The 24,501-nt window shown below is 39.1% G+C and overlaps 1 protein-coding gene across 1 annotated transcript in view; it reads right to left on the reverse strand.

The window, feature by feature from the left end:
* Window positions 1–321: 321 nt before the first annotated feature.
* KYNU (kynureninase) overlaps window positions 322–24,501 on the reverse strand; it is a 123,610-nt gene continuing 99,430 nt past the window's right edge. Inside the window, exons 10-13 of the mRNA XM_075529253.1 lie at window positions 23,525–23,577; window positions 16,705–16,790; window positions 4,574–4,804; window positions 322–2,042 (exon numbers count right to left, since the gene is read on the reverse strand). Of these exons, the coding sequence (XP_075385368.1) occupies window positions 1,917–2,042; window positions 4,574–4,804; window positions 16,705–16,790; window positions 23,525–23,577 (496 nt within the window). The 3' untranslated portion in view covers window positions 322–1,916. The remainder of the gene's footprint in view (window positions 2,043–4,573; window positions 4,805–16,704; window positions 16,791–23,524; window positions 23,578–24,501) is intronic.

The following is a 24,501-nucleotide window of genomic DNA, read 5'->3' on the forward strand; positions in this document are numbered from 1 at the left end:
GTCACAAGGATGTTTCTAAATGCTCCATAGCTTCACTTAGTGAACACACGGGTTCTCATCATCCTTTGAATGATTTTAATGTGATCAGTATGAAATATTTTAGAATATATATCTACAAATTTTGAGAAAAGAGCATGGGGTTGCGTGATGTAACTGACCAACCTCCTCTGGATTCCCCATTGCCATGAAGTAGAGGTCTGATTTACCTCCTTATCCATCTTCTGTTTACTCTATTCTGACACCGACCATTGGTTCCATCATTCACTGAAATGACCACACACAACGCATAGACACTGCTCACTATTAAAAGGGTTTATTAGGGGAGTTAACAGGTTACTATAAGCCAGGATTAGTAAATAGTAAGGTTGACAATCATTGGTCCACCGCAACACCTCTTCTCAGCCAGCAGCAAGTCTGTCCAGGTGCCCAGGCTCTCAGCGCTGTGGTCCCTTGACCCCTGCCTCCATGGACGAGAAACCACTCTCCCGCTCTGCTTCACAATCTCCTGGTCTCTGTGCTGCGAATCTGTCCTGTCTCTTGCCTCTGCCTCTGGTCCTGGCCTGCCTCCTTTGATCTGCCCTGTAGACTGTGCCCCAGGGTCCAGTGCTCTGGTCTCAGGCTCCACCACTTTATATAGAAATCTTGAATGTGTTCTTCTTCAGGTTGTCTGGGGCTCTCTCCCAGCTCCTGCTTCAAAAAGTGTCTCATCCAGTAGCCAAATATTCACAAACTCCCTCAATTAGCATTACAAACACCCTATTTGCAAAGCCCCACCCAATGTCAATCATTTTGTAGAAGTTACACAGACCTGGATAGAAGAATCCCGTATTAAAAATTTCACACCACTGCACATTTTCTCTAACTGAACGATACAATTCATCCTCTTAGATTTTCAGTCTCTTAGTATTATCTATTTGATTTTCACAAAAAGTTATGTGCTATAATTATATATTTATTTCAGGGTTTATTTACCTAATATGTATTGTTCTTCTAAGTTACAGTTGTGTGAGATATAAAGCCTAGTCTGGTTTGTGACGTTTTGTTTAAAAGCTGACTTCCATCTGAAATCAGCAATCGTCCTGGGTCATGGTTTTAAACATGCGTTGGAAGATGAGTGTCACCAAGGCTGGAGTGGGACAGCCAATCCACGGCCATTTGCTACAGCCATTGTAAGACCACTCATCATAAGTACTGAGACATGGCAGTAGGTACTGGTGTTGGTAGTTGCTGGTATTGGCGATCCTTATTTTTTAATTGGTTTTTATTTTTATTTATTTATCAAATCTGGTTGTCTAAATCAGTTTCTTCCATCAAATCTACTTAATGCGCAACAATAATTATTTCATATTCACTCTTTCTTGCTGTTTGTGGATATATGCAGACTGTTTTGCCAATTCAGAAGTACTGGTTGGGGCATCAACCCCTGAAAACTGAGTACGTTCAATAGAACCGGGTTGAACTTGGTGACAGGGCAGCGGACACTGTCCACACATTCAGAATAAAGATGTCGGAGATGAGACTTTTATTTTCTAATCTTTAAATCCTTAGTCACAAAAGCCTTGAGGTTATTTATTTTACTGCTTTGGAGGCAGATGAATATTTAAGCCCGTACACTAGAGAAAGCTCCTTAAAAACAAATTCACTGAAACAACACGAGATCAAAGGGTCATTAAAGAAACGAGCATCCTGAAAAGTATGGATTAGGAGCCAAGAGTGCGTGGGAAATTGGACACACGTACGGATCACTTAGTCATAGACTCTGAACATGATCTGGGTTTGTCTGTAAATTATGTAAATCATCCCCCGGTTAGGTGCAATCAATTAGAAAGTACTTCCATTAATTCAAAGTTGAAGAGGAATTTTTAAAATCGCAGCCGTTTTTGGTGTAATTTCGTTAAGTTTCCTAGAAAACACAACTACTTTTGTGGCTCTACAGAGTCAAGTGCAGAAAAGAGCAAATTGGCAAATCTGTAAACATCGTGGAAAGAATTGTAGAGCGGGACGGGAGCCACTCGGATGCCATTTGGTTCGCGCTTGTCACACTGCAGAGGGGAAGAGGAATAGAGCCACGATGTTAGGACTATCGTTCAAAGAAAATAGACATCCAAGATCAGGTTCACGTTTGGTGTTGATTTCCATTAAACTTAATATATAAGGAAAAACAGTTAACCTGTGAAGTAGAACATATAGTTTTGAAAAGTTCTTCTTGCTAGCGATGAAAATACGAATGGATGTGTGGGCATCTTGGTGGCACAGTGATTATGCATTGGGCTGTCAACAGTTCAGATCCACCAGCCGCTCAGCGGGAGAAAAGCAGGATGTCTAACTCCCTAAACAGTTAGTGTCTCTTGAAACTTACAGAGGCAGTTCTGGCCTGGCCTGCAAGGCCACTAAGAGTCAGCACCAACTCCATGGCAATGAGAAAAATATACGTTGGTACTATATATTTTCAAAGTACTTTCCTGCTCTCTCCTCAGTGATTATTATCATAAAGCATCCAAAGATCACCCGCACAATATATATGTAGGAAGCCTGATAGGGACTTAAATCCTCGGAGAAATCTAAAGGAATGAAGAGTCTGAGATTGTTCTAGTTTTAGCTAATTATTGTTACATGTAATTCTCTAATTCCTAATCATATATATTCACAATAAAATGTTATATAGCTTTTTATTATGAATTGGTCACTGGGCACCATCTAATTCTTCTAGTCTCAGAGTCATGGTTTGTGTGGTCTATTAGGTCACTGAACTAATTATTTCCATATCTCTTCAGTTTACTTTACTCTTCTTCCCTCCAAACACTTAGAGACAATAGATTCACCTTAGATGATCGCTCATAAGCTTTTAAGACTCCAGTTACTCCTGCCCAAAGTAGCATTTAGACTCTAAATGTGGAGCATTGTCTTTGGACTATGCCAGTTGGCCTTGGTCGCTCCTAAGGCTATGGTCCTGAGTTTGTAGGCTTTATAACCTATTTTTTCCCTCATGGTGATTGGTTATATCTAAGTTTTCATAACTTTGTTCTCTGTATGCTTGTTGTACCACATTCATAGATATTTTTGCAGCACAGATAAAGATACATGTAGAACTATCTTCTATCAAAACTATATATATCCAAACTAATGTCTTTTTTAAAGAATGGATTATATTCTTTAAAGGACCCAGAAGAAGGACCAGAGAATGTGTTCTAGACTCAAGATCTCCCCTGGTTATCTTTAAGAGCACCTACACCAGAATAGACAATATAGTACATGATTTATGTGTGATGTTTCATTTAATCATCATAACATCTGTTTGACTTAAGTAGATTTAGGCCCCAAATACAAATGAGAAATCCCAAGCTGGTAGATGTTAAGTAACTTTTCTAAGAACACACAGTTGGATATGAGATAGCTTCATTTGAATTCTGTTATTTAGACATGTGTCTCCTGATTCTAAGTAGCCACTCCTAAAAGATTAGATGATAATATGAGTGAAATAGTTTCTTAATTGTAATACATTAATTTATCAGCTAACATTTATTAGTTCTCTCAACAAGAATAAGAAAACCACCTTATCCCAAGGATTAAAATATATTTATAATAAATATATATATTTATATTTGTTATAACTATGTATCTATAGCTTATATAATATTACCATTGCTTAGATCAGCAGTTCTCAACCTGTGGGTCGCAACCCTTTTGAGGGTTGAATGACCCTTTTTCAGGGGTCACCTGATTCATAACAGTAGCAAAACTAGTTATGAAGTAGCAACGAAAATAATTTTATGGTTGGGGTCACTACAACATGAGGAACTATATTAAAGGGTCGCAGCATCAGGAAGGTTGAGAACCACTGGCTTAGATCATCATATTTTTTTTTGTATAAAGTGGCAAGTCTAATAATAACTTCATTCAATAAAACAAGTAAATAAGACTGATATTTTTCTCCTCCACTAAATTGTTTCATCTTATTAGTCAATGTATATGTATCAGAATTTTACTAGTGAAAATTATGTACCTATTAATAATAGTTAAATGGGATTTATTTGCGATTAAAATGTTATGAGAACATTGTATTTTACCTAAATCTGTTTGCTGTAACCTAAATTCATGATCTTCCTTTTATATGAAGTGACCGATCTGGGTGGCAGTCCACCAGGATCGCGTTGAACATTTCAAAAGTTCCCAGCGATTGAGTTGATTCCGATTCATGAAAACCCAGTCGCACCTCCTATAGGGCTGCTATGCATTGGGGTGCTTCAAACACGTACCCTCACCGCCAGCGAGGTGCTTCCGCTCTAACTTCCACGCAGGACCGGGTAGGAATGCCCTGCGTGTTTCTGAGGCTGTGACTCTTCATGGGCGCACACAACTTCAACTTTCTCCTCTGGCACAGCTGGTGGCTCAAATTGCTGCCTGTCAGGGCAGCAGCCCAAGGTGTAACCACTTAGTCGATGCTTAATGTATACTCACTGATTGTTGACTGGTGTAAACTAATATGGGACCATGCATAAACTAAAATTCAAATGTTATGCTGAACCTGTAGCCCATCAAGAAGCGCAGGAAGCAAAAGAAAATGTGTACTTACAACCACTCCTCTTTTTTCTAATTCTTTGAAAACATATTTCATTGGAGCAGAAAATGTGAGTGTTAGCTGACAGCCCCGGTCTTCTACATGAGATGGAGTTATTATATTCACAAACGGTTTCTTGCTGTCTGCTTTATCCTTGCTAGAGTAATGCTTGACCAGGTACTCCAAATAGCCTGTTAGCAAAACAGATTTTCTCCTCAAAGCTTTCATAGTTGCCTGTTTAAAGATCTGCAGAATAAGAAAGAAATCAGTTGAACAATGTGAAAACTAACTGCAAATTATATATACAAAGGAGGTGACTACTTTGACCGTTCCAATGGACACTCAATTATATATATGCAATATATGTAATGTATTGTATTTATGTATACTTTTAAATGCGTTGCTACGACAATCTGAAAGCATAATTCTCATGACTACAAATGTCATTTAACAATGCTTGAAAAAGAAGGAAAAAAGAAATTGGCATAATGTCCCTTCAACATTATTAGCTTCTATCATCATTAAGCAAAACCATCTTAACAAGTGCATTTAAGTACCATAACATTTAAAAAACTCCCCCAGATCATTTCATCAAAATCAAAATCAATAAGACCCTGCTATTGTGAAGTCAATTTTCCTTTCATGCACACACCGTACAGTGCAAACTAAACCCAGGTACATGGATGGAAAGGAGCGTGACCTGTGTCATTTCCAAAGTCTCCATTTTAAGACCGAGAAAAGCAGCAGTAAAACGACAAAGGCAAATCGCCTCAGAGGCGGCGCAGCTAACTCCCGGACAGCCCATCTATGATGGTGGTGGGTTGGGTTCTTCGCGGGCAGCCAGTCAGTCGGGCTCCTGGTGACCCCGTGCCACCGAGGGGCGCGGTACTTCACCTGCTTGTTACAATCGGGCTCTCTTGGAAACAGAGCACCACGCCGGTGACTGCAGTGCCTCTGTGTGGGTCCAAACCACCCACTTTTGCGGAAATAATTTTCTTTTCTCTCTCCCTTCCGGTCAGTGTCTTCTCTTCTTATCCAACCACCCCCTAGCTGTGGGAGGACATGCCGGAGGCTGTGGCCAGAGGTGCCTGGTGGAAAGATGAGTGGCAGGGGCACGCAACAACTACAGCTGCGACATTAGGGGTCACAGCAGACACACTCGTCTAGCTTATCGTTTAAGGTCAAGAGGGCTTTAAAATACATCCCTCGTCTGAGGACTGAATGAGTTGTAAGCAGCGAGTGATACATGGAACGGCCCCGCTCTGTTTCATGTGACAGCACAGAGTGCAGACAGGGGCGTGTGGTAGGAACCAGACACTGAAGTCGGTGAAAATCACTCTGTTGTATGCATGTGTGACAGGCGTGGGCATGAATTTTAGCAGCACCGAAGCAGGAGCTCACGCTGGTTTGGCTTATGAAGGAGTGAACTCAGAGTTCTCAGGCAAGGATTTTTAAAACAATTTTGCACGGTAGCTATGGGTTTGGCTGAGCGGCAGTGGGTGAGTCGCATTACAGGTATTGGTATCTAAAGAATAGCGGACAAATGGAAAGGTGAAAGGGCATTTGTCCCTCTCCCAAGCAGGCATCGCAGACTGCGCAGGCTGCAAAGAGCTCGGTGGCAAGGAGAAACAGTCATTGTTTGGGAAAACCTCTAGACTCTGAGGACAAACCTGATTTTTCTGAAACGGAATACTCAGTTAAGTAGGAGATCATTCCGTTTCCTTAATTGTGTAAAACATAATGTAGGTAGCTGTAGTACAATGTGCATGTAAGGAACAGAGCTGGGTTTGGGCACCAAGGAGACAGGGGAAAAGGATCAGTATTCTTTCATAGGGCGAACTGTTAACTTCGCAATAAAGAGCTTAATAAAATGACAGCAATGAACTCATACCAATTAATAATTACATCGAATCTAGACGGCTTAAATTCATCAGCCAAGAGACAGAGAATAGCCGGACAAATTAAAGCCAAACCCAAACAAGGCAGACCAAGAACAAAAACAAACAAACAAACAAACAAAACCCTATCAATTTGTTGCCTACAGGAGACAAAAACACAAATATATTTTTCAGTTAAATATCAAAGGCTAGAAAATGTATCATGTGAAGAGTGACCAAAAGCGAACAAGAGTGGCAATAATAACTCTGATAGGCTACACATTAGGTTTTTGTTAGAAATAAAAAAGGGCACTACAGAATGATTAAAGGGTCAATCTACTAAGAGCACTCAATGACTGAGCTCCAAAAATATATGACAAAATCTAACAGAGTTGAAAAGAGAAATACAGTTCCACTGTGATAAGAGTATTAAAAACACCACTTTCATTGATGAACAGAACAATAAAAAAAGAAACTTAACAAACATGCAAAAGGTCTAGACAACACAACTCATCCATTCAACCGCCTAGACATATATAGAATATGCCAAACAGCAGCAACACAACACACGCTCTCCAGAGTAGACCATCTACTAGGTCACAAAGCAACTATAAATATATTTCAATTGGAGATTTGATTAGTGTTGGATACAAAAAGGTTGATCTGACCTGTAAAAGCTCACTTAATTCACAAAGTTTTAAAAATAATATCAAAAAGAACAAAGGAAAAATCATTAACTGTCAGGAAACTAAACAACACCTTACTTAAAAATTATTGAGTAATAAAAGAAACTAAATAGGAAATGTTAACAATTCCTAGAGTCAAATGAGAATAAAATACAAAATAGTGCTCAGAGAAGGATTTATAGCTATCCATGTAGACATAAAAAAGGTTAAAATCTATAATTTGTGCCTACAACTTGAACCTTTGAGAAAGAAGCAACAAAGTAAGTCCACAGTTACCAGAAGAGGGAATGAAACAGAAAGAGCAATAATAGTATAAAGAATCAGCAAGGCTAGAAGTTGGTGCCTTGAGAGGATGGGGGGAAAGAGAGAGACTAAATCGATGATGGGAAAAAATGAGAAGCTGAACATCACCAAATTAAGAAATGAGACAGGTGACATTACCACAAACTCAAAGAATAAACTAGTCCACAAGACTAAGAGCTCACATAAACCATGACCTTATCTAAATGGACACCAGAAGAACTGGATAGTGCTCAGCTTCTCCTACCAATTATTCTGAGCAGATCATGGACAGAAGAGAGAATAATGGAGAACAAAACTCCAATTAATAAAAGCGATCAGACTTGACCACCAAGAGGGACGAAACACAATTCTAAGAATACAATTTGAGCTCGGAACTGAAGTTACTTATGGGAGTCTTTCAGCCAAACAATGGACTGGCTTATAAAAGATAAACCATATCAATTGTGAATATTGCACTCTCTTATGCAATCAACTGTATGAGACTAAATAGTTAACATTTCCTCTAAAACAAAGATAAAGAAAAGGGGGCTGAGAAGCTGGGTTAAGAGAAATAGAATAAAGAGAAAGGAAATAATGAGACTTTTGACAAAATGTAACCAATATCATGAACACAGTTCATTAAAAATGCTAAGTGGGAATTTAACTGGCTATGTAAATTTTCACCTGACAGATCTTTTTTTAATATTTAGAATTAAAATAATAATAATAAAATAAGTCTATTTTCCTTTTCAATTTCACTATTTCTTTGCTCTCAGAACTGGAAAATAATAATACTTAAAAACTAGGGGGAAAATAATTTAAAACATATCCTCATTTATCACAGAATTCATGAATGAGTTTTAAGAGCTGAAGTTATTTCTGTGACTGACTATAATGAATACAGAGGTAGAAATTTTGAGGAAAGAGAAAAACATTAGTATGATATTTTCTGTTGTGATTTTTTTCTTTTGAATTCCTCAACTGGCTCTGAAATAATTTTCTGCACTAACACATAGTGCCTATCTTCATTTTGAGTCTTCTGATTTGCTGTGTATTTGAACTATCTGTTCTCATTTGGCACTTTGAGGCTATTTCTTTACTGTAGATTGATTTGCCAAAAGCGTATAGCAATCATCTCCCTATTGCCCCAAACAAACGTGAACCTTCAAAATGGGCGTTGTTGATTTCAATCCGCTAATAGGAAAGTTGTGGGGACATCAGGCATAGTGTGGTCCAGTTAAAAAGTGGAACAGATGGTTTCAAGAGTAGATGTTATTTGGGTAAGGTCACACTCAGTGTCCCAATGAAGGCCAGATTACTTATCTCCTGGTTGCTAGCCCACTGCTCTCTCCCGGCCCCACATATAATTCTATAAATGATTCATATCCAACAATATTCATAAAAGGACAATTTGAAACTGAATATAGGTGTTATTTTTAAGGTCATCAATCGACATATGTAATTTAAAGAAAGGTATATTAATATCTATTTTTAAATCACTGAATTGTCCATCCATGGAAATGCTCATATACAAATGATGCTTTAAGAAAAAGAAATCAATGTGGTATTTATTAAGTTCTTCAGCCTCCTCCCTAAACTTAAACGAGATGGGATAAAAAGTGGGAAAGGGGCTGGAGGAGACAAAAGACAAAGGCCAACCCTCCTAAGCTTACCCTCGAGCCAAGGTCTTAGAATTCCTGAGGGGCCCAGGGCTGGAGGATGTGCAGCCACTGCGAGAAGTGGTCTGGGGAGGTTCCAGGTTCGGGGCAGGGCATGCGAACACTAGAGGTTCGTGTTGCTTAACATCCATAATATGCTCTGTCAAGGAGGATGCCATGTGATTTGATGGGCTCATACGTAAGAACAATTGTGCAGTCGACACACAGGGGTGCTGTTTCATTCTGTGGTACACAGGGTCATTGTGAGTCTGACCTGGCTCCACTCAGCACCTAAGAACAATCAAAACACGGGAGTTGGACACTGTACAGACACATATTGAAACCTTAGGAGAGCCTGCGTCCAGGTGCCATGTTGTTACTGCAGCTGCAGTGGGGGAAGCTGGAGGAAGCAAGAGCAAGGCGAGAGAAGCCAGATGCAGCAAGCAGAGTGCAAGGGAGAGGCGCACACCAGCCCCATCTGCTGTCCTACCAGCCTGAGCAGCGAGAACCACCCAGGACCCATTGTGCCTGCCTGCCAGACAAGGCTTCAAAGCCCACACCCAAAACTCTGTCCTCTGCCCTATTCCACCTGTGGGCTGCTGCTCTAAGAGTCTGGGTTTATGGTCTTTAAAACCATTACGAGAAAATAAAACAAACAAACAAAAAACCTTACGGAACACAGAGATGAGGTTAAATGTTGCGCCAATGGACAATGAGTACCTGTTTTAGGGGTTTTTTTTTTTTTTATATATACAACTTCAATTATTCTCTATGTTCATCTCTCCATTCCTGGCTCAACCACCACCACCCCCACACCCAGCACTGAGTACTGCTTCTCCTCATGGCCCTGTCCCTTCACAAATCTACCTGGCCAGGCAACCAGTGTCCAGTTGCTCCTCCATCATATTGACTCATCTCTTCCTCTTCAACACAGATTGTACCCAACAAGCAGTGTGCTACCAAACCCAGCCTCTTCCCTCAGGTAGCAATTGTAAGACCCAGGACAGTCCAGTGGGCCAGTTCTCATCACCCCTACAATCAGGGACCCTGGGTTTTTCTTCCTGTGGATGAAACTGGGCAAGTATCAGAATCGCCTAGAAAGGAGACCTTTTTTCATAATCACAGAAGTAGGAACAATTAAATCCACTATTTTGTAATTTTACATGTTACAATTTATAATCATATACAATTTATAGTGCAATTTATAATTACAAATGATATAATTGATCATTTAAATTGTAACAAGTCACAATTTATAACTTTTGCAAACAATTTCTCTAACACAAAGTTCAATGAACTACTACCATAAATGAACATCTCTTAAAGAGTCCAGAGAAGTCTATCTTCCTCTTTGTGTGAGTTTCAGGGTCATTTGGTAAAGTTTATATTTAGCTATCCAAGAGAAAAAATAAATTAATTTATGCCTGAGGATTAAAAACAAAAAAAAACTTGCTTGAGCGACTATAATACAGTGTGATTAAAAAAATGGGGCTAGAGAAGAGACTAATCAGCCACTTTTCTCTCTGTAAGAGGGGCGAATGCCAGAAGGAAAACCAACCCACTGCAAGAGAATCTAGAAGATAATTTATAGGTGGGCTGAGAAGTCATTTCCAGAGATAAGGACAATCAGAGGAAATGACTGAGCACGACCTCTTCTTAAACTAGGTCTTTGGGCCTTTCATGTTGTAACTCATCTTCTCCCTGATATAAACTTGCAAAATAAGCAGAAGCTTAATCGTGTTATACCGGATATATGTCATAAAAATAATTCCAATATCATCTGATTTATTAAGAATATTTTACCTCCATAAAAGCTCAAAATATGTATGACTGGTGGAAAATCTTATTACTGTTCTATTTTCAATTTAAACAAACAACCCCTTTCGCCCCCCCACCCCCACAAAAAAAATACAACAAACACCTGCTAAGAAGAGAAAACAGCACAAACACCATCTAGTGGTGTCACTGAGTAACTTGAAGTAAAATGAGTTCATTACCTCTATCTACTGGTGAAGCTGTGTGAAAAGCTGAGGAGCTTGACACTGCCGCCCAGTGGCCAAAAAGAGAATAAACGGCTCCAAGCCTTCAAAGATCTACAACTTTAGTTTGGTTGGGATTTTGAAAGAGTAATTTTTTTAAAGCATCTGCTTATTTTGATAGTTATGTATTAAACACATCTCATATAAATATAAATGATTTCTGATGTGTGATGATTAACTGCTCAGCTGCTATCCAAAAGGTTGACGTCTTGAACTGACCCGTTACGGTACAAGGGGAAAATGTGTCCCTTGGCTTCTGTCAGGAGTATAACCTTGTATTGGAGCAACACCAATCTAGCTGAGAGGACGTACTAAGATGTGGAAGAAGGGGGAACGTGATGGTGGCACAGCTGGAATCAAAAGGAAACAGGAAAGCTCTAGGAAGCAAAGCTATAGATAAAGGTATTAACAGAGGTGTGCACGTATGTAAATACATTAATCCATTAAAATAGAGCTATTGGCCTATATACACCTATTTAGAAGACAATACACTGAGGTGTGGACAGGCCTTGGGCCTCAGCTCACACCCTCCCACAACACAAAAGCACTTTGTTCTAACAAAATGGCATTCCGTGATGCTCATCCCAACATGATTGCTGAAAACGAACTGGGTGCATAAACAGATGTGGTGAAGAGAGCAGATGGTGCCTGGCTATTAAAAGATACAGTGTCTGGGGTCTTAAAGGCTTGAAGTTAAATAAGCGGCCCTCCAACAGTGAAGCAACAAGCCCACATGGAAGAAGCACACCCACCAGTGCGATCATGAGGTGTCATGGGGAACGGGCATCAGAAGATTCATAACAAAACACTAATAAACAAAAATGCATTGGTGAGAATGAGGATGGTCAGAGCAGAGACCCAAAGTCCATCTGTGGACAATTGAACAACCATCCCCCCAACAGAGGGGTTTCAGGAAGGGGATGAGTCAATCAGGATGCAGTAGATCACTGATGTATCACGCAACATACCTCTGGTCCCTTGAGGCTTCCTCATTGACCCCAGTGCTGCTTCCCACTCTGGACTGGAAGGGAGCATGTGCATAGGTATAGCCGAGAGATAAAACTCGGGACACATGGAACCCAGGAACAGGAATGGGAATAGCAATACCACAAGGGTATGGGAAAGGGGAGGAGCTGGGTAGGAAGGGGTACCAATGGCAATGAATGGCACATAACCACACACACCCCTCCAGGGGGAAGAACAACAGGAACCAAAGGAGAAAGGAGACAACACTCAGTATGAGATATGAAAACAATCACAATCTATAATCCATCAAGGGGACACAATCTATAATCCATCCTCTTTCCTGGGGAGGGTGCAGGAAAGAGGAGCTGATCCCAAGGGCTCAATAGAAAGTAAATGTCTAGAAAAGAATGATGACAATTTATGTACTCATATGTCTGATACAATTGATGTATGGATTGTAACAAAAGCTGTAAGAGCCAACAATAAAATGACATTTAAAAAATAAGAGTATAACCTTGGAAAAACTAAGAGAAAATGCTACACTGTCCCTTAGAGTTTCTCTGAGTCAGATAGACTTGACAGCAATAAGGTTCAGGAGAATTATATGTACATCAAGTCAAAATTTAAATTTTCCTTAAAAGTCTCAATATAAAATATGTATCAACTTAATGTATGAATGTACTATTTATCACTTAAATAAATTTAGTACTCAGTCTGAAAATAATATTCAAATAACCCAAAACATACACACACATACACACATACCACTTGTCTGTTTGCTATACTGTGGTGGCTTCTGTATTGCTGTGACCCTGGAAGCTATGTGTTATTTTTCAATCCAGTGGGGTCACCGATGGTGAACAGGCTTTGTGGAGCTTCTAGACTAAGAAGAGTCCAGGAAGAAAGTCTAAGATGTCCACTTTTGAGGGATAGCCACTGACATTTTATAAACAGCAGGAGGACACTGATATATTGCCAGAAAGTTAGTCCCTCAATTTGGAAGACAATCAAAAACAACAAGAGCAAAGCTACCTCCTCAAAGTAGAAACTATCTTACTGGCCTGGAGGGAGTCAAGCTTTCAGGGTCTTCCTCTGATGATGGAGCACAGTTGAAAGTGAGGAGCAACAGGACTAAGCATCCATTAGTAATCAGAACAGCGAATGTATGAATGAGTCTAAAATAAATGAGTCAAAAATGAAATGGAATGCATACAGGTAGGTGGATGTCCTAGACACTGTGAACTACAATGGATCAATATGGGCCATTTTCAATTTAGCAATCATATGGTTTATTATGTCAAGAATGACAAACTCAAGAAGAAAGGCTTCACTTTCATCATCAAAAAAGAAGATGTCAAGATCTATCTGGAAGTTCAATACTGTCTGTGATAGGATAACATCTCAATGCTGATAAGGGAGTCCTTTGGATACAAGTATTATTCAAATTTCTCCACCAATCACTAAAGTTAATGATGAATAAATGAAATTTTTATCAACATCTGTAGTCTGAAATTGGTCACACATGTAATCTGGATGCAGTCATAATTAATGACAGTTGCAAACAAAGAAGATGGAACAATGGTTGGATCATAGGACTTTGGGGACAGAAACAAAACTGGAGTTCACATGATAAAATTTTGTAAGACTGATGACTTCTTCCTGGTAAATACCTGCTTCTACAATGTAATCACAGAGCTGTCTAGTTGGGATGCACAGGAGTCAAATTGAATACATCTGTGAGAAAAGATGATCGTGAAGCTCGGTATCATCAGCCAAAATGAGGTCAAGGACATACTGTGGAACAGACCATCAATTAGTCAGATATAAGTTCAGTTACAGTTGAAGACAATTAAAACAAGACTGGGAGAGCTAAGTATGACCTTGAGTACATGCCACCTACATTTCAAGAAGAGATTGGCATCATGGAGTGCAAATGGAAGAAGACCAGATGAGCTGGGGGATGACATCAATAATATCATACATAAAGAAAGCAAACAGTAGTTAAAAAGTCAATAAAGGGGGGGAAAGCTCCAAGTGGATATCAGAAGAGACTTGGAACTTGCTCTGAAATGTAGAATAGCTAAAGGGAATGGAAGAAATGTTGACGTAAAAGAACTGAACTTTCAATGGGCAGATCAAGGAGACAAAGTAAAATATTATAATGAATTGTGCAAAGATCTGGGGTTAGGAAATCCAAAAAGAAGAAATGCCCAACATGTCTCAAACTTAAAGAACTGAAGAAAAATCCAAGTCTCAAGTTTTATTATTGAAGGATTATATGAGCAAAATACTGAACAATGGAGGCAGCACCAAAGGAAATGGAAAGAATACAGAGTCGCTGTAGCAAAAACAGCTGGGTAAACGCCAAGCGTTTCAAGAGGCAGCATATAATAAAGGACCGATAGCAGCGAACGAGAAGTCAAACTGCACTGAATGCACTAACCAAAAACAAGCCTCCAGAAATTGACAAAACGCCAAGTGAAGCATTTCAAGAAACTCATGCAGCCCTGGAAGCACTCACTAGTCTCTGCCGAGGAATTTGGAAGACCGTTACCTGGCCAACTGACTGGAAGAGGTCCCAATCTGTGCCCATTACAAAGAAAGGCATGTCAGAAGAAGGCAGCAATTATTGAACAGTATCATCAGTACCCCATGCAAGTAAAATCTGGTTGAAGAGCATTTAAAAACAATTGCAGTAATACCTTGTCCAGGAGCTGCTATAAAATAAAGGCAGATTCAGAAAGGGTTGTAAAACAAGACATAGCAGTGCTGATGTCCACTGAGAACAGAAATACCAGACGGAATCTTACATGTGCTTTACTGATTATGCAAAGAATCCACTGTGTATCGCTTAACAAACAATGGCTAATATTACAAAGTGCCAATTCCAGACCATTGCACTGTGCTCAAAGTAATCCGTGCATTGATAAATAGAAATTAATTCAAATAGAACGGTTTAAATCAGAAAAGTGTGCAACGAGATTGTACCCTGTCACCACACTTGTGCAATCTCTAGGCTGAAACATAACCCAAGACGCTGGATCATCTGAAGGAAACTGTGGCCTCTTGATTGAGGGGACTTTTAGTTACAATTTTCAATATGAAAATGACACAATCATGCTTACTGAATGCAAGAAGGACTTGAAGCATTTTCCAATGAAAGTCAAAAGACTAACCAGACTGAGGTATGGATTGCAACTCAGTGTAAAGAAAACCAATTTCTCAACACTAGACAAGGATTAACATCAAGATAAATGGAGAAACGACTGAAATTGTCAAGGATTTCATTTTATTTGGAAGCAAGTCAAATATCATGGAAATAGTAGTCAAGAAATCAATGGGCAGATCGCGCTGGGCCAATCTGCTACACAAGACCTCTGAAGACGTTAAAGAGCAGAGGCGTCACTGTGAGGGCGAAGGTGCACCCCGTGCTGGGTTCTTTCAATTGCCTCATATGGATATAAACGTTGGACAAAGAATAAGAAAACCACAGAAGACGAAGTACTTGAATTATGATGCTGATGAAGAATATGTACATAGAAAAAAGTCCTATGAAGTGCTGAAGAACACCCTTCTATCTAAGAGCAGTGCGGCCAGAGTGCGTGCTTTGCACATATTATGAAGAGAGATCAACCCTTTGAAAAAGACATCACCTTGGTGAAGTAGCAGGATCAATACAAAAGAAAACATCTGAAAAGATGAGTTTACACTGTGGCTGCAACGATGCACTCAAACACAACAATTGTGAGGATGGTGCAGGCTAGGCAATTGGGGGGTGGGGGTCTATACCATGAGTCATTATGAATAGGAACTGACTTAACAGCTCCTAATACCAGATGGATGGATAGTTAAATAGCTAGATAGCTAACCAGATAACCAGATAGCTAGCTAGATAGCTAGATGATAGATAGATAGATAGATAGATAGATAGATAGATAGATAGATAGATAGATAGATAGATAGAAAGTAGACTTAGATAGATACAAAAGGATATTGTGTTTACTTGGATATTATTTGTTCAGGACAAAACTAAACCTATTTAAGAAAAGCTGTAAATTGATTTTGAACTTTTCTTAAACTGCTAACAGTACAGATTATGCATCAGTGCATAAAAGTGCCAGTTAAAGAATGAAAACAACCAGTCGACCTCATGACACAATCCCACTCAATACTTGGAATAGTAACCTAATGTATCTTTTCCTAAAGCATGTCTTTCTATGGCTTCTGCATGTGGAACTTTGTCAGCTCCTCACCTAGTCTAATGGAAAAACGATAACTCTCTGGAGTCCGCAGAATCACATCAATGTTTGCACCCCATACGTTCTCAGATACATGTTGAAAACTGAATAAATAATTTAACATCACATGTTAATTTTGTTCATAAACAGACCAAGTGAATGATTAACGAATCTACTGAAGCTCACATAGACGCAGTGGAATTAAAAACCTCTTTTCCAAGATCAGTTCTGTTTAACATTGACTGAGTGCCAAGAAGCAAAGAGCTCCTGTCCAAAAAAAGAACGGTGTCCTTTGTTCACAGCTCAGGTGCAAAGCACACTGACAATCCTGCTCCTGAGCAGAGAAAATACCGCCACAATCAGCTAGAGAGAAGGGCAATGATAAGCACAGGCCACTTACCTCTAAACTAGCATGTAAGGAACAGACCAACAAAATGGGAGGGTTTGAAAGTCGGAATCCTCTGGCCCCAGGGATTAACTGGAGCTCTGAAAAGTCAACACAATATCAGTCTCATAAAACATGCCCCCAAGAGTGTCCATCCAAACCCCAAAACCAAACTCACTGCCAACTCATAGTCACCCTAGAGGACAGGGTAGAACTGCCTCAGTGAGTCTCTGAGACTTTACAAAGACTGTCCAGAGAGACAGCGAAATAGAAAATATGTAGTAAAATAGTGGTATTTAAACATTTTTACTTCTAGACTTTCTGAGATATTTTAAGAAACTCTATGGAGTGCAGATACTGCCAATGCCCGTCCTTTCTGTTACTACCTTCTCGGCAGCACCCCAACCACCAGAGTCCTTGAACTATGTCCTTAAACATTGTCCTTGAGCGCAGTCCTCTGACAGCTTTTCTGGTCCCTCATTCTCACGTCAGCATTGTGTTCTGTCGTGCACTTTGCTTTGCAAACTAACTGCCATTGAGTCGCTTCTGACTCTCGGCGACTCTGGAGAACAGAGTGGAACTGCTCCTACGGTTTCCAGTCCAGTAAATCTTTATGAGAAGAGATGTTGTTGTTATAGATGTTGTTGTAGTTGTAGTTGTTGTTAAGTGCCATTGAGTCGACTCCAACCCATAGCAACCCTATGTACAACAGAACGAAGCACTGCCTGCTCCTGAGGCATCCCGGACAATTGCTCCTATGCCTGAGCCCATTGTTGCAGCCACGGTGTCAATCCATCTTGTCAAGGACCTTCCTCTTTTTCAGTGTCCCTCTTCTTTGCCAAGCAGGATGCCCCTTTCCAGGGACTGGTCTCTCCAGACAACATGCCCAAAGCATAGGAGACAAGTCTTGCCATCCTTGTCTCTAAAGAACATTCTGGTTGTACTGCTCCCAAGAAAGACTTGTTTGTTTGTTTCTTGGCAATCCATGGTACTTTCAATATTCGTCTCTAACATCATAGTTGAAATGCATCAATTCTTCTTCAGTCTGCCTTACTCAAAGTCCAACTTTCACATGCATATGAGGTGATTGAATGACATGCTATGGTGCACCTTAGTCCTCAAAGCAGCATTCTTGCTTGTCAACGCTATAAAAGGTGCAGTCGATTTACCCACCACAAAGCATCATTTGATCTCTCGACTGCCTCTTCCATGCGCTTTGTTTGTGGGTCCAAGCAAGACAAAATCCCTGACAGCTTCCATTTTCCTCCACCTATCATGATATTAACCACTGGTCCAATGGTAGGATTTTGTTTTTTACATCCAGCTGCCATCCTGGATCTTCAACATGCAAGTGCTACGAATCCTCACTTTCAGCAAGTATAACGTTGTTTTACATGCATATCACAGGTTTTAATCAGCCTTCCCCCTGATGTCATATTCTCCTTCATTTAATCCAGTCTCTCTAAGATTGAACAAATATGGTGAGAGAATAAACCTTGTCGGACACCTTTCCTGGTTTTCAACCATGCAGTGTTCCCTTGTTCTGTTCTCACAACTGCCTCTTGGTCCGTGCACACGTTCCACGTGAGCACAATGAAGGGTTCTGGAATTCCTGTTCTTCTCAAAGATAGCCACAGTTTGTTATGATCCACTGAGCTGAATGCTGTTTGCATAGTCAATGAAGCACAAATAAACATATTTCTAGTTATTCGCTACTTCCAGTCAAAATCCATAGGACAGCAGCAATAATATCTTTTATTCCATATTCTCCTCTGAATCTGACCTGAACCTAGGGCAGCTCCCTGTCAATGTACCGCTGCAGCCATTTGGGTATGACCTTCAGCAAAATTTTACTTGCAGGTGATATTTAAGATATTGCTCTATAATTTGAGCATTCTGTTGGGACGCCTATGTTTGGAATGAGTACAAATATGAATCTCTTTCAGTTAGTTGGCCAAGTAGCTGTTATCCAAAATGTCTGGCATCAATTATTGAGTGCTTCCAGTACTTCATCAAGGTATTGAAACATTTCATTTGATACTCCATCAATTGGGGAGCCTTGTTATGGGCTGAAATTGTCAGTGCAGCTCGAACGCCTTCCTTCAGCACCATTAGTTCTTGCTAATATGCTGCCTTCAAAAATGGTTGGCTGTCAACCAGGTCGTTCTGGCGCAGGGACTGTAGATTCTTTCCATCCTCTTCTGATGTTTCCTATGTCGTTCATTATTTTTCCCATAGAATCTTTCCGTTTTTCAACTTGAGGTTTGACTTTTTTCCTGAAGCTCTTTCCGTTTCAGATCTGCTGACTGTATTCTTGCTTTTTGGTTTTCTGACACTGGGTCTTCAGATATTTCATTCTAATACATTACATGTCTTCTCGAGCTGTCCCTTGAAATAAATTTTCTGTTGAGCTCTTTGACGTCATCATTTTATCTAATTGCCTTATCTACTGTATTATTATTAAGAGCAAATTTTGGAGTCTCTACTGATACACATTTTTATTTTTTCTTTCTTTCATTTTCTTCATGCATCTTGGTTTTGATGCCTTCCCACAGCTCATCAGCTCTTCAATGCAGCAAATCCGTTATTGGTATGTTCTCGAAGTTCAGGTGAAATATATTCAACGCCATATTTTGGCTCTCATGTACTTGTTTTAATTTTCTTCAGTTTCAACCTGAATTTCCATACGAGCAATTGGTGGGCTGTTCCAGTTGACCTCTGGCCTGGTTTTAGCTGCTGACATTGAACTTCTCCATCCTCTCTTCCCACAGATGTAGTCAATTCAATTTTTGTGTATTCATCTGGAGAAGTCCACCTATGCAGTGTCCATTTGTTTACGTAATTGGATAAAGGTATTTGTCATGGACAAGTTGTTGGTCTTGCAAAATGTTATTGTGAAAGCCCCAGCTTCGTTTCTATCACCACTAAAAATATGGTCACTGGAACTACTATTCCTTTGCCTTTCCAACTTTTTGCATTCCAATCACCAATAACTGTCCATGCGTCCTGACTGCATGTGTGAAGAGGTTGGTAGAATTCTTTAATTTCTGCAGCAGCAGCTTCCACGGATGGTGCATAAATTTCCATGAGAGTTGTATTGATTGGATTTCCTTGAATGTAGATAGATATATTTCTATAACAAACAGCACTGTGCTTCAATATAGATCTTGAAATATCTTTTTTAACAATAGATGCAGCATTCCTCTCGATTGTGTCACTCCTATCAGAGTAAAACATATATTTTTCTGAGGAAAATTTCCATATATCAGTCCATTTCAGCTCAATAGTGCCTAGGATATTGAACTTTGCGTTCCAGTTCATTGTTTTACAATTTCCAATTCTCCTAGATTCATCCTTTGTACATGGCAATTTCTGATTATTAGGTTTTTGCAATTGTGTCTTCTCATTTTAAGTTCTGTCCATCAGCAAATGGAGATCCTAAAGGCTTTAATCCATTGAGTGTCTGAAAATGTTTCAATGCTAGTTTTTCAATGGTTAATTTCTCCAAAGTGGACAGCCTATTCCTTCTTAATTGTCTGTTCTTTGTCTGGAAGATCTGCTGGAAACTGTTCACTGTGAGTGACCCTCTGGGTATTTGAAATACCACAAACATAACTTCCAGCATCACAGCAACACACAAGCCACCACTGTACAACAAACTGACAGACAAGTGGTGGAAGCAAACAAAACAAATAAGCCTGAGTTACTCAAATGAATATGTTCATAGATGAAATTAAACAAAGTTAGTTCCTTATTTGCTAACTCAATGTTCCCAATGACTACAAAACACAACCACTATCACATCTGTACTACTGTTACTAAAATTAAGTGGAATAAATAGTAGCATATTTAACACAATCAAGCTAAAATGAATAGTTAGCAATCAAATTAAAGTTACCAAACCAAAACTAAACTCACTGCCCTCAAGTTGATGCTGACAGGTAGCAGCCTTATAGAGCAGGGTATAACTGCCCTTGTGAGTTTCCAAGACTGTAACTCTTTATGGGAGTGGAAAGCCCTGTCTTTTCTCCCCTCATTGAAGCTGGTGATTTTGAACTGCCAACCTTGTAGCTAGCAGCCCAACACATGACCACTGTTATACCAGGGCTTCTTTAAGGTAAGAACCTCCGGAGTCTTTAAAGACTTACCTAATCCAGGAATAATGAAACTATGGTCAGCCGGCCAAATTAAGCCCATCTTCTGTTTTTGTAAAGTTTCCTTGGAACATAGCCACAAACTTGCATTTACGCGTGACCTGAGGCCGCTTCAGCACTACAGGGGCATGGTTGAGAATTTGTAATATTCCCTATTTTGTCTTTTACCGAACACTCTGATCTAATTTTGTTCCTTCAGTTACAGATGTGAAAACTCCTCTGAAAATAGTTAAGTACCTGATATAAAAGCAAAGGTAATTATTTCAGCAGCCAAGATAAAGTATGAGGTCCTGATTTGACTTGAATAATCCAATTCAATTTTTTACACTCAAATTGCAGATATATATATATAGTATATAAATTAATATGACAGGGTTGGAAGCAAGCTAAAGGACCATGTTTAAGTTGAACTCAAAAAAGTAATTATAATGCTTTATTTATCCCAGGTGCTTCAGAAATAGAACCATCCAGGAAAAACAAACTGGCATTTTGTGAGTCTTCTACATGGTTTATTCTCATTTGTGTCCACTGGGGTTTAAACACGTAGGTGGATTGCTAAACTCTTGAGTATCTGGCCAAAGCTACAAAGAGAGAAACTTCGGGGAAGGAAAAGGCAAAGTGACTATTTGTTAGAGTGCTACTACGTGCTTCATAAAGGCACCGGGTGGCCCTGTGAGGTAAGCACTGAATTGCTAAGTGCAGGGTCAGAGGTTCAAATCCAGCACCCTCTCAGTGAAAGAAATATGAGGTTGCTTGCTCCCATAAAGATGTGCGTTCTCTTCACGTGGAGTCCCATCACTCAGTAGTGAGTGTTCAGCTGTTAGATAGTGTGTTTGCCTGCAGACAATGAAGACAGATGTGGCAGAAAGATGTGGCAGTCAGTTTCCATAAAGATGTATAGTCTAGAAACCCCTATAGGGCATTATATTTTGTAATGCAGAGTTGTTTAGAGTCAGAATTGATTATTCCATAATGGGTTATGTGTTTAAATTTTCTAACTTGTCTTATCCTCAAAACAAACCCTGAGAAATACTATTATTCACATTTGAAGGTTAAAACTTATAGAAAAATCACACAATTATTGAGCAACAAACTAGGATACTTATTCCAGTTTCTCTGGTTTTGACACCAAACCAGAAGAGAATATGCCCAATATTATGCTCCTAACTGGATACTTTTGACCTAGTCTTTGTCCAGCCACATGCTATAAATAACTGGGACTGTAGCCTCTGTCCTTAACAGGTACACAGCATCCTTCATAGGCCACACCAGATGGAGCTGAGTAAGAGACTCCACCACGTGGACTGGATTTTACCTCAAACTCACCTATAGTAGATTTCAGGAACTGAACTGCTCCCTTGGAATTAAGGCTGAAACACTCCAGTGTGAGAAGAGACAGGTGATGGCTCTCCCAAGGCTATGGACTTGGTGGTCATTGGACTTTGGTTCAGATCTCTTGTTTTAGGGGTGCTCACTGCTCTGTGACTACCATGCAGCTTTGATTTTTAAGTAACATGTTAGTCTAACATGCAGGGTTCGGCCTTTGTGAAGGAGTGCTATTGAAAGTGTTACTCAGGTAACAACCCTCATTGTTTGTGTAAGCAGTGACCAGTAACATAAGCATTTAATCTGTACAAGTTAAAAATTAAAGTATTGTGGTCTAAACAACTGGCCTATACATATATAATTTTCTTTTCTCACATGTTTTAAATTCTATAGCATTGGCTAAACTAATGGTACTGTCAATCAAATCACATTATGTCCCATAGGGATGTTCTCTAATAAATTGATAATGATCTCTATGGTGAACCAGGAACATATAGAAACAATAGATATATGACTGGCTTTTAAACTCACACTTAACCATAGTAACATGATATGAACAACTAGTCTATGGTGTGGCTCTACTTGACCCTCACCCTCATGAAGCTATCAATGAAGATATGGGTGATTTAGAAAAGAGAAATCAGAAGGTGCTCAACTAATAGAAAGCATCGTATCTAAGGCCTTAAAGGCTTGTCTTCAAATAATCATCCATCTAATTGAGGCATCTAAATCCACATGGAAGAAGCACATGGCTTCCTATGGCCTAAGGATTATAAATAATAAAATCCAAAATTGTTGGGGGAAATGGTATCAGAGCTTAAATTCTTGACACCCAGTTTGCAGAAGGTTATGGATGATGACGGAAGCCCCCAAATCCATTTGCAGGGTCCCCGTGTGGTTTAAGCCTCCGGTAAACACACTCTGATCATAGTCCAAGAACGTCAGTAGCTTTGCATTCAGACAGACAGCATTGCAATTGACTGTGATGATGATTGTACAACTCCTTTTAATATGAATAAATTATAAACCAATACAACTATTTTTTAAACGATCTCCTCTCCCCTTCCAATGTTGAGGTTATCCATATTGATGAGGGCTGAACAACCTACATGCGGGTTATAGTTCACTCCCTCGTCAATCCCTACCAAGAGAGAGACTCAAAATCACGCAAAATCTAGAAACACCGAAGCTGATTCTGTGGAAATGTCATTGTTATTTTAAGAATCATCAGTAACATTTTCAAAGTTCATTCTCCATAGTGCATGTGGTATTGCATATTTTACAAAGACTGAAATATAAAAGTTGAAATAAAGTTTTTAAAAAATGACTTGTGAAATAAAATCAAATATACTTACTGTTATCCATCTTAAATCTGGTGTTGAGTTCATGGCCAAACCATCCCACTAACCTGAAATATAAATAAAAACATTAGATATTTTTATTGACAAGAAGAATTTCAATTAATACAAAAATTGGGGGTCTATTTATTACAATGATTTATCATGCATGTTATCAACTACTAAGCAGATAAAGTTACATAGTATAAAAGTTACTATTTATAATTCTATAAAAAATATGAATAAAAATGATTTATCCATATTACTAGCTATTTTGGAGCCCTGGTAGGGAAGTAGGTAATGTGTTTAATTCAGTAAACAAAAATCCTCTAAAAATATACATTTAAAATTACTTTTCAAATTATGTGAGAATAATTTATAAATTACTACTTATAATTGGTATTAGCTGCCTTCGACTCAGTGTGATTCATGGCTACCCATGCACCAAGAAAGGAGTACAATGGGCAGGCCTGTCCTATTCCCACAATTGGTTGTACTCCATAGAGTATTTGTTGACTGATTTTTTTAAAAGTAATTATTAGGTCATTATTCAAAGTCCATCTTAGCCTGGAAGTTCCACTGAAATGTGTCCAGCAACACAGCATGCAAGCCTCCACGGACAGACACTTGATGGATATGCATGAGAAGCAAAGGGAAAACTAAAACATTTTGTATAGAAGGTAATAGATACCTCTCTCAGCTTTGATTATATAAGCAGTCCTATCATAATTAGGAAGGCACATCTGATACATGTTTAATGTTAAACTTTGAAAATAAGATTATAGCTTCTTTAGAAGTGCTCATAAAATATTAACAAAAGCACTAACTACAAAAAACTCAAATATTTCCCGAGTGGATATGTTATAGACTTTATTTTTTATTCCAATCCAAAAGCTAGTAATTAATAACAAAAACAGAAGAAAAAGAAGACTCAATTACCTGGGAAATATATTACCAAATAATTATTGAATTAATTTTAGCTTACAAATGAATAC

This window comes from Tenrec ecaudatus, chromosome 13, assembly GCF_050624435.1.
Source record: "Tenrec ecaudatus isolate mTenEca1 chromosome 13, mTenEca1.hap1, whole genome shotgun sequence".
NCBI classification, from domain to species: domain Eukaryota; kingdom Metazoa; phylum Chordata; class Mammalia; order Afrosoricida; family Tenrecidae; genus Tenrec; species Tenrec ecaudatus.